General features: G+C 39.3%; 1 protein-coding gene across 1 annotated transcript in view; it reads left to right on the forward strand.

Annotated features, from left to right (window-relative positions):
* The window catches only part of LOC150083627 (semaphorin-5A-like), a 120,407-nt gene that overhangs the window by 66,634 nt on the left and 41,347 nt on the right, over positions 1-12,426 (forward strand). The window contains exon 9 of the mRNA XM_090378545.1: positions 9,695-9,827. Coding sequence (XP_090234671.1) covers positions 9,695-9,827 — 133 coding nt within the window. The remainder of the gene's footprint in view (positions 1-9,694; positions 9,828-12,426) is intronic.

A 12,426-nucleotide genomic window follows, 5' to 3' on the forward strand; every position in this document is an offset into this window, starting at 1 on the left:
GAGCTTAACTTCTGTTCCAGGAAAATTAATGGAGGCACTGGTTAAAGAAGCACTGCAGGATCATTTAGACAAGACTTCAGTTATAGCTCAGACACAGCATGGTTTTGTTAAGGGGAAGTCTTGCCTGACCAACTTGATTGGATACTATGATGCAGTCACAAAAGAACTGGATGCAGGGAATAACTTTGATATTATATACTTGGATCTTAGAAAGGCTTTTGATACTGTTGCACATGGAAGACTGCTACACAAATTGGAGCAGTGTGACATTGGAGGCAAATTGCTGCTATGGATAAAGGGGTGGTTGAGGGGGAGAAGACAGAGAGTGGTAATCAATGGACACTGCTCATCGTGGACTGATGTTATTAGTGGAGTCCCTCAGGGCTCAGTGTTGGGTCCATTATTGTTTTCTGTATTTATAAATGATATTGATGATGGTATATCGGGATTAATGTCCAAGTTTGCAGACGATACAAAGGTTGGCAGGGTTGTCAAGGACACTACTGACACTATGCTGCTGCAACAGGATCTGGAAAGGTTGAGCAGATGGGCTGAGAGGTGGCAAATGAAGTTTAACATTGATAAATGTAAAGTACTACACATGGGAAACAGCAACCCCAGAGCAACGTATCAACTCTGTGGTACAACACTGACAGTGGTAGAGAATGAAAGGGACTTGGGGGTGGTTGTGCAGGCAGATATGAAGTTCTCTGAGCAGTGCAGACGGGCTGCAAGAGTAGCTCATGGAGTATTGTCAATGATATACAGGAATTTTTCCAGCAGGGATAAGGAGGTGATTATTCCATTGTATAAGGCGATGGTCAGGCCACACCTAGAGTACTGTATACAGGTCTGGAGGCCTCATTTCAAGAAGGATGTAGAGCTGCTGGAACGAGTACAGAGAAGGGCAACAAGATTAGTGAATGGAACAAAGGGGTGCTCTTACGAAGAAAGGCTTAAGTTTTGCAAATTACAGTGTCTGGAGACTAGGCACCAGCGAGGTGATCTGATAGAGGTGTATAAAGCCTTGAATGGTTTAAGCATGCTCAATGCTGATGGGATTCTTCCTCTAGCTCAGAATAATCACCTGAGAGGGCATAAATTCAAATTGAGGAAAGACAGATGTAGGATAGACGTGCGGAAATTTGCCTTTAGCCAGCGGGTGGTTGGTTGGTGGAACAGACTTCCATCCCTTGTGGTGGAGGTTGATAGCCTAAATAAGTTTAAGGCTCAGCTGGACAGGTATTTTGAACGAACAGAGGGGTGAAGTGGAAGTGGTTTTTTTTTTTTTTTTTTTGGCTGATGCTGCATAAGCTTGCTTTCTTGCATCAAATGCCTCTGCTAATGCTAATGCTAACATATCCCCTCACTTCCTGGACCTGAATCCATTCAATTTTTTCTTGTAGGGTCATCCAAAATTCATTGTTTACTCAACACCCATTGACAACATTGAAATGATATGCTAAAGTGTAGAATAGGGATGCTAGCAAATCCAAACAATGCTTGGGATTTTTGAGTGGATCAGGCGGTCTATGATGAGCTTTGTTTTCAAGTCGAAGGCAGCTGTTTTAATTTTACTTCCTTTAAAGCCAGATAACAGATTTTTTTGGAACACAAAATAAACTAACACAGAAACAATGTAATTTTGGACAATTGTGTATATAAATTGTTTTCATTGTTTTCAGGTTCTGAATCAATCCTGAAAGTATGGCCCACATTTTGAAGCATCCTATATAATCCATCTGTTCTTATTAACTTTAGAGATGGCATATGGACAGTGTGTATGCAATTATCAGAAAGAGAGAGAGCTGAGTTGGTTGTCCTACAGTATATCAATAGTTTTTCACGAAATGGCCAATTTGATGTGATTTGGAATCAGACAAGGCCCTTTCAGTTTCAGATGTTTCTTCATCAGACTTTATAACTCCTCTCAAAATCATATTAAGAAAACTTATGTGCATAAGCAAGTTCACCTGTTTTTGAGTTGAACATGTGCTAAATTCAGTATGGCTAAGATATTATTTCAGAGGGCATCATTCCATTACAGCACACAATGACCACTGTATATAAAGTATGGCTTTTGTGAAGATCTGCAGGAAATGTGAAACCATGCAGACTAGTAACAGATTAGTCTCCAGTATGGTATTGCTACAGTATGTCTTTTGTGAAAATCTCAGGAAATGTGAGACCATGCAGACTAGTAATAGATTAATCTCCTCTACAGTTATCAATATTGCATAATTGCCCAACTATCTGAGCATCTTTGATGCTGTTGCCAGGAGGAGAGAACTGATCATAATCAGTCCCATCTCCAGCCCTATTTTCCCCTCCATTTTCTCTTCTGTCCCTTCTCCCATCCCCTTCTTTTGTAAGTGTTTCAATTTTTTTTCTTTTTGTGTCTTCCAACTCTCCCTGTGTCGATGTGCATGACACTCCCACCAATCACGTCTTGAAATCCTCTATATATTTCTGCATATAAGTTTCTAGTTCATAAATAATACAGCCTGTACTTGAAAGACTTCTATGCTGTGATTTTCTCTAAACCCTTTTATTTTGTACACATTCATTTTATTTTTATTTTATTTTAAGTAAAGTTTTATATATAGTCATTGATTTTAGCAATTTACTTCAAAGGAAATTTCACATAATCTTACAACAGCTGATTAGACAAGAAAAATTCTAAAATAAAATAAGTATTTAATAAATAAAAATGCAAAAATAAACTGGGTAAAATAATAATAAACATTAAAATTAAACCTAATAAAATATTGCAACAGCTGGCATGTGGTGCTTCTCTGTCATCTTGAAAATGATCATGACATCTCATGAAGGCGTAGATAAATATAGTTTATCGTGTAATAACACAATAACAAACAACTGAGACAAAACCATGTTCAAGAAGTGGGAGAAAGAAAGAAAATAAAAATCAATGAGGGTCTGGACAGAAGCAGAACTATTAATTCTGGACCTCCCTTTCCACCAGATTGCCAAATAGCCCTTTGCATAATCCTTGACAATCATACTAAACCAGTTGTTAGGCTCCCTAACTACTACAGCAGTGCTAGACCTGACAATATCATAGTTTCTCCACTAAGTCTTGGATGCTAAAGTAACTACCTGATACTGCATGAAGAGCTAACCAATGGTCAACACATTGCAAAATCATGCCCCCATAATAGGATGTATACTGGAGTGCTGAATTTTAAGTTGATCATGCTACTCACATCAAAAATGTTCGGTGAATGCAGAATAACCTCATGCTCAGACACACACGCAGTCTTCTGATCTACCACATTCATGAGTATAACCACATTCCCATGCTGCTACCCCCCACCCACCACGCACACACACACACACAATCCTAGGAATTTTATGTGATAAAGAAGACCACACTGGCCCCAGGTGCCAAGCGATTTTGTGATCAAGTGTCTTTGCCAGTGATTTTTGCGCTCTCTTGAATAAATAAAATCATCTTCTTTATTTACAGCGTTACACTAACAATCAATTAAATAAGCTTCAGTAAAGAAATCACTTTACTTGAACAGGAGGAAAAGTAACCTTCTTTCTTTTTTTTCTTTTATTTTTCATTACTACTAACCCACTACCGCTTGGTCACAAAGGTGGCACTGCTCCTGCCTCCACGTGGCGGGGCCGGTAACCTGGAGGGGAAAAGGTCTCCCTTCCAGGGCGAAATGGAGCAAGAAGTCCGTAAAACCCAGAAAAACACTGGGTGCATAGAAGAAACCTTGACAAGGCAAGAACAAGAGGAGTCTGGTTCTGTCGCAGCAAAACGTCAAAAGACTGACGTAGGCAGAATCCGTACTCCAACATTCTTGATTATTCATTCAACTGAAGAACAACCAGTTGGAAAGCTCTCTCCATTTCTAGTGCAGAAATGCCTAGAAAGCACAATAGGAACTCCAAAGACAGTTCGTCGTCTAAGATCAGGTGACCTACTAGTTGAAGTTGCCACTGCTCGACAGGCTGAGCAACTACAAAAACTGAAGACGTTTGGTGGAACTTCTATCACCGTTTCACCCCACATTTCCCTGAACACGTCAAGAGGTGTCATCACCGAATGGGACCTCATGAACGTGTCAGACGAAGAACTAAAACAAGAATTACACGACCAAGGAATCATTAATGTCAGACGAATTATGACAAAGAAAGATGGCATACTAGTTCCTACACGGAACATAATACTTACTTTTGACAATCCCAAGCCACCAACAGTGATAAAAGCAGGCTACCTTAACTGCCGAGTTAAACCGTACATCCCGAACCCATTACGCTGCTATAAATGCCAGAAATTTGGGCACTCACAGACAGTCTGCAGAGGAGTAGCTGCCTGTGCCACGTGTGGATCCACTGAACACATTAGTACTGACTGCACAGCCACAAGACCAATCTGTCTGAACTGTAAAGAGGCACACCCAGCATATTCCAAAGAGTGTTCCCTTTGGCAGCGTGAAAAAAAGATACAGCGGTACAAAACCGAACATAACGTAACCTACCAAGAGGCCAAAAAATCCCTACCGGTTCCAAATACTAATAAGCCCACTTATGCACAAATAACCACAAAACACATATCAATTTCTACCCAAACGGAAGTAACTATACCACCAAGTAAATCACTAGCTGAATGGGCAAGGTCATTGTTGTCCACAGTACCAACGCCCCAAACGAAAAACAAACAAAGCAAAGCCATAAATACGCCAATCTCAGTACAACCTGATGCCATTCAACAGAATACCACAGTATCTTCTACTCCTGACTCAAACCAAACAGAATACATGGACTCAGAAGACAATTTGAATCACGACGAACAGGTTCTAGAACTGTTCTCCAATGAGGACATGGATACAGGGAAACCTTATTTCCCAAAGAAGGGAAAAGTTAAACTTGACCGAGGCAAATCTTCTGTCCCTCGAAAAGAAGTCGAGGGTTCCACTAAACCCAAATAATGCTTACTTTCTTACAGTGGAACTGCAGAGGCTATCGCAGTAACTTGTCCGACATCCAAGATCTTCTTTCACAATATGACCCTATTGCCTTTTGCTTACAGGAAACCAATCTGACACCAAATATAAATGTTTCCCTTCGGAAATACATAATACATCGTCAAGATCGTGTTGCACAAAATTCGAACAATCCTGCCCATGGAGGAGTAGCACTGATTATCAATGCCCAGATACCCTCAAAGCCACTCCCGCTAAAAACAAACCTTGAGGCAGTTGCTGCAAGAGTCAATATTAACTTTGATTTAACCATAGTCTCACTATACTTGCCACCTAACCAAAATATAAGCTATGCCGATTTAGAAGAATTAGTAATACAACTTCCCAAACCCTACTGTATCTTAGGAGACCTCAACAGTCACCATCCGCTGTGGGGAAACCACAATCTGGACAAGCGTGGACAAATCATCGAAAAATTACTCGATCAACAGAATCTGATAACTCTCAATAATGGGGCTCACACCTATACACATCTTCCGACAGGATCTACATCAGCTATTGATGTCTCTCTGTGCACAGCAATCATATATCCTCTATTTGGATGGACTATTCACAGCAATCCGCTGGGCAGTGATCATTATCCTGTGATATGTCGCATTAACACAAGCATTCCCCACCTTTCTTATCGGATCCCCAAATGGAACTTTTCAAAAGCTGAATGGGATGTGTACAAGCAGCTAGCAATACTAGAAGAAAACCAGATCCAACAAACATCCATAAACCTGGCAGTAGAATACATATCTAATCAAATACTGCAGGCAGCAGACAAAGCAATTCCAAAACAATCCACAAAAATATCGGCCAAATCAAAAGTGTGGTGGAATGATGAATGTAATGCAGCTAAAAAACAGAAGAACAAAGCATGGAACATCTTCAGGAAGTTCCCCACAACAGAAAACCTCATCCGCTTTAAACAGGCAAGAGCAAGGGCAAAACGAGTCAGGCAGTCTAGCAAAAGGGAAGCATGGAGACGCTTCGCATCCACAATCACAAGCACGACAAAAACTCAAACAATATGGGCAAAAATACAGCGGATGTACGCAAAACACCCACGTGTCAACTGTCCCATGCTCACTGTCAATGGCCATGATATCACAAAACCTGAGGATATCGCAAACACCCTGGGTAAAACTTTCATGAATATATCAGCCGCAACATCATACTCGCAATATTTTCAGGCACACAAAGCACAAGCTGAAAAAAAACGTATCAATTTTGAATCAGCATCAGTTTCTGCGTACAATCTCCCCTTCACAATGTCAGAGTTGCATCATGCTCTATCGTCTACTAAACTCAGTGCAGCAGGGCCAGATGGAATCCACTACATCATGATAGCAAAACTCACCGAACCGGCTCTCAAGACTCTGTTACTCCTCTATAACAGAATATTCAAAGAAAACACGTTCCCCAACAAATGGCACCATGCGTACATTCTGGCTTTTCCAAAACCAGGCAAAGACCCTACAAATCCGCAACATTATCGACCTATTGCACTCACTAGCTGTATGAGCAAGGTCATGGAAAAAATGGTTAACGCCCGCCTAACCTGGTTTCTAGCTGAAAATGATCTCCTAAATCCTGTGCAATGTGGTTTCCGGGAAGGTAGATCCACTCTTGACCTTTTGATCAAGACAGAAATAAACATCCGGGATGCCTTCGTCCGAAAAGAACATCTTGCAATGGTCTTCTTTGACATCGAAAAAGCCTTTGACACTTCTTGGAGGTATGGTATTATGCGAACCCTATACGATCTGGGATTTCGCGGACACCTACCACAGTTTATCAGAAACTTCCTGCATTGCCGCTCATTTCAAGTTAGAGTTCACAACCAGTTATCTTCAAAATTCATCCAGGAAGAAGGAGTACCACAAGGGTCAGTGCTAAGTGCCACTCTCTTTAGTATAATAATGAATTCAATAACACACGACCTACCACAAACGATATCCACTACCCTGTACGCTGATGACTTCAGTATCGCCTGCCATTCGCCTAACATGCGAATGATAGAAAGGCAGTTGCAATGTGCTATCAACAAAATAGCCAAATGGTCCCAAAACAATGGTTTTCGTCTCTCACACCAAAAAACAGTTGCGATACATTTCTGTAGAAAGCGTAACCTACACCAACATCCGGAACTTAGACTAGAAAATCAGGTCATACCAGTGGTCCCTAGTGTTCGCTTTCTGGGTGTGATATTCGACCAAAAACTCACTTTCCTTGATCATATAAAAACACTCCGTACTAACTGTCTTAAAAAGCTTAACATTCTAAGAGTTCTATCGGGCACAACGTGGGGAGCTGACCGTTACACGCTGCTAAATCTCTACCGTGCACTAATACGGTCACGTCTCGATTATGGTTCTGTCGTATATAGCTCTGCTAGACCAAGCGCTTTACGTTGGCTTGATCCTGTACACCACAGCGCTCTTCGTCTTGCACTGGGGGCGTACCGTACATCACCGGTTCAGAGCCTATATACCGAAGCGCATGAAACACCCTTACAGCTACGGAGACAAATGCTTTTATTAAATTATGCCGCAAAACTCAAAGGGCATCCAAACCACCCAACTTGGAATGGTGTTTTCTATCCTAAATGGGAAAACCTTTATAGAGCTTACCCATCAATAAACCCACCAACTGGGATACGTCTTCGCTCACTACACGTTGACTGGCAAATTGACCTGAGTAAGATACAGCCTACTGCCTCTCATGCAGTCCCGCCATGGATGTATCATATACCGCCGTGTGACTTTTCATTCACAGCCTGGGGAAAACACACCATGTCCCAACAGAACTTGCTACAAATACATGCCACACTGAGAACCCAGCACGGCCAGTACACACCGATCTACACAGATGGATCTAAAACTGAAAAGCATGTTGGTGCAGCAGCAGTATTTCCTAACATCACTTTGTCCAAAAAACTCCCCACTGAATGTAGCAGCTATACTGCAGAACTCTGTGCTATCCACATAGCCTTAAACTACACACTCTCAAGAACAAGTCTCCACAGCGTTATTTATACCGACTCCATTAGTGCTATCCAAGCTATACAACACAATACAAAAAATGATAACCCCTTACTTAGACAGATCTGGAATACTCTGACCAAGTTAAACCAGAAGAAACAACAGGTTCTGTTATGTTGGATCCCTGGTCACGCTGGCATTTCTGGAAACGAACAGGCCGACCTAGCTGCCAAAACTGCTACCGATCCTATAGACCAATCCTTCACTACACCTATATCTGACTATAAATACATTATAAATAAGCGATGCCTTGAACTATGGCAACATATCTGGCAGAATCAAGCCAACAATAAGCTATTTGGCATAAAGAAATATCTAAAACCATGGAAATCTAGTATCCGTGAGAACCGACATGAAGAAGTTGTATTAGCCCGATTAAGGATAGGCCACACACACCTGACACATCTTTATTTGCTGGCAGCCACTGACCCACCACTGTGTACAAACTGCAACACTCAGCTCACTGTCCACCATCTACTTATTGATTGTCCCAAGTACAGTATTCAGCGACAAGCTATGTTTATCTCATTTCCCACGACGAACACCTCTCTCAGCATTTCTGATCTACTAGGAGACACACCACAGGTGTCCAAAATTTTTGATTTCCTCAAACATATAAAACTATACAACACAATATAAATTTGAACAGCATCTATACAGATGCAATTCAAGATTTAACATCACCATAGTTAGGCACATTATGGCCTTTGCTGTCCTTGCGCCGTAAAGCCCCCAAAACAACAACAACAACAACAAGACCACACTGAAAACACAAAAGTATAGAGATTTTTACATGAATAACTATTAGTACCACTAATTCTGCTGGTTCTGCCTTCACTGAAAACTTTGGTGTGAGCAGCACAAACATTTTAACCCCATAATGTCAAAGTGATTCATTGCCCTATAATTTCTAATTATGTTTGTGACTTAAGTAATTCTACAGTTTTACATTTGGTCCTAATATTAATCACAATAGGGTGACATATACATCCTATCATGGAATCCATTACTTTTTAATGCTGGCAAGCTGTTTATGCAACACTCTAATAATGCACATCCCTTGGTGCTGCCAGTCCCTAATGCTTGAACTTGGTTTTGTGCCAGTTGGATATTGTCTTATTATGTACTATATTTATTTAAGCATTTCTGAAATGTCATATAATTTTTGAGTTGAAAAAGAGGCATCATTTGAAAGCTACTTTGTCTGTTTTATCACTTTTAATATTTTATTTTATCATTTCTTATATGATTTTATTAGGCTGGATTTTAATGTTTATATTTTTACCTGTCTTAATTTTATATTTCTATTTATGAAACACTTATTTTATTTTAGAATTTTTCTTGTCTGGTTGGCTATTGCAAGAATTTTTGTGTGATATTCTTAGAAAAAATTCTTATTAAAATTCTTATTCTTATTATAAAAATGTTATTCAAGTATTCAAGGTAATGTCTGAATGTATTAAATATAAAAGACTTTTCTTTAACTCTAGAAAGACAATGATTCATAAAATGAGACTAAAGTAAATTACAGCATCTTTCTACTTGTGGATAAGATTGTATTTATCATCATTTATGTACTAGTAATAACCTCACTTTTTGCACTAAGTAAATTGCATTTTTTTTTAACCTTTTCTCTCCTATTTCTAGAGACATTAAAGGCTCTGCCATTTTTGCATTTAATATGTCAGCAGTGTACAAAGCTTTCAATGGACCATATAAACACAAAGGTGTCCTCAATGTAACATCTGAAGAGTATTTTCGACTTCAACGGCATTTTCAGGTTTAAAGATATTACTTTTTAGTCTTTTAGCATTCATTATATATTAATTTATTGTTAAAGATTTTAAACATTTAGCATGTTAGTCATATTTGTTTTTCATTATGATTCACAACTTTTGAGAGTGTAAAGGTATCATGGTTGATACCCTTCATTTCTTACATTTTGAAGGTACAGCTTTAAAAAGGATTCACAAACCAGTAATAAACCTAATGCAGCACATGGACCAAATCTATTGTTAATGCTTAAGGATTAACTGATCAAGAACTAATTCTTGATTAGTTAGTGAATAATCTTGTTGATACTATTCTGTCATCTGTGACAGGGAGGGTAGTAATGTGTGTATAGGAGTAAGGACACACTTCTGCCCAATGGTGTTCTAAAATTTCTTTGCATTATCTTTGTCTCCCATTCCAACTATTATCTCAGTGAATGCATGTAATAAAACTAATGAAATAAGCTTGTTTGCCAGCCATAAAACCAAATCTCCTGAAAACTTTGTAATTAGTTCACATATGCATATCTCAATTCTAAAATCAATTAAGTTAATTGTGAACGTGGAAAATTATAAAAAAAATCATAAAATAAATATCCACTTACTTTTCATTACAGAATCCTGACTGTTGGTTTCCACTACCATTTTTATTTGATCTGATTACTCTCCGTGATTTTTTTTTTTTTTTTTTTAAGGTAAAAATATTCGTACATATGTTTGCCCAGATATTCTTTGTAGTAGTAGTAGTAGTAGCAGAGGCATATGATGCAAAAAAGCAAGCTTATGTAGCATCAGCCAAAAAAAAAAAAAAAAAACCATTTCACACATCCATTCCCTCTAAAAGTTTGTCCAGTTCCTCCTTGAATTTATTTAAGCTATCAACCTCCATGGTACATGGAAGTCTGTTCCTGTAATCAACTACCCACTAGCTAAAGGCAAACTTCCACACATCTATTCTGCAATTGTCTTTCCTCAATTTGAATTTATGCCCACCTCAGGTTCATAATCTGAACAAGAGGAAGAATACCATCACAATTGAGCTTGTTCAACCCATTCAAAGCCTTATATACCAAAATCAGATCACCACGCAGGTGCCTAGTCTCCAGATGCTGCAATTTGCAGAACTTAAGCTTTTTCTTGGTAAGAGGACCCCTTCATTCACCTCACCAACTTTTTGCCCTTCTCTGTACTCGCTCAAGTAACGTTACATTCTTCATAAAACGAGGCCTCCAGACCTGTATGCAGTACTCAAGGCATGGCCTGATCATTGCCTTATACAAAGAGATAATCACCTTTTTTTCCCTACTAGCAAAATTCCTGTATATCATGGACAATACCCCATGACCTGCTCTGGATGCCTGTCTGCACTGCTCAGAAAACTTCATATCTGACTGCACAATTACTCCCAGGTCTTTTTCATTTTCTACCACGTTAAGTGTAGTACCACACAGTTGGTACGTTTCTCTGGGGGTTACTTCTACCCATATGCAGTACTTTGCATTTGTCAAGGTTAAACTTCAGTTGCCACTTCTTAACCCATCTGCCCAAATTATCTAGATCCTGTTGCAGTAGCACACTGCCATTACTGTCATTAACAACACAACCAATCTTTGTATCATCTGCAAACTTTGACATTAAGCCTGATATACCTTCATCAATATCATTGATAAATATACAAAACAACAGTGAGCCCAACACCGAACCCCGGGGTACTTCACTAATGACGTTAGTCCACAAGAGCAGCATCCATTGATTACCATCTCTGTTTTCTTCCACTGAACCATCCTTTTATCCATTGTACCAACTTGCCCTTAATGCTTGCTCTTACTGCTCCAAATTGTACAGTAGTCTTCCATGCACAACAGTATCAAAAGCTTTCCTGAAATCCAAGTATATGATATCAAAATAATTTTTTGCATACAGTTCCTTTGTAACCACATCATAGTGTCCAATCAAAAATGTCAGACAAGACTTCCCCTGTCTGAATTATTACTGCAGTTTTGTTTAGCTGATCCTGCAATGCATCTTTAACCAGTGACTCCATTATTTTCCCTGGAACACAAGTTACACTAACTGATCTGTAATTATTCATGTCACGCTTTGATCCCCCTTTGTGAATTGGGGATACATTTGCACATCTCCAGTCTGTGGGGACTTCTCCTGAGTTCAAGGATGCTCTCATAATTATGGCTAAGGGTTTGTTTACTTTCTTTGCTACCTCCTTTAATATAACTGGATAGATTGCATCCACCCCAGGTGCCTTTCTTATGTTTAACTTCAACAATTTCTCCTCCACTTTGCTCTCAGTTATTACAAAATCATTAAGCTCCCTGTTAGAGTTTAATTGGCTTCTGTCTTCCACTTCCCTACAGAATTCCTCATGTGTGAATGTGTAGATGTAAAATACTCATTCAGTTTGTCAGCTATCTGACTAGGATCATGAATAGTCAAACTGTTGATATCAAGTGGATCAACCTGATTTATCCTCTTCCTTTTAGAGTTTATATAAGTGAAAAAGTCTTTGTTGTTTTTCTTTGCATCCTTTGCCAAGGATTTCTTGTAATCTGCCTTCACTTGCCTAACCTCCTTTGCGACTTGATTACAGAC

This window comes from Mastigoproctus giganteus, chromosome 7 (assembly GCF_048544385.1).
Source record: "Mastigoproctus giganteus isolate SK-2022 chromosome 7, ASM4854438v1, whole genome shotgun sequence".
Lineage (NCBI taxonomy): Eukaryota > Metazoa > Arthropoda > Arachnida > Uropygi > Thelyphonidae > Mastigoproctus > Mastigoproctus giganteus.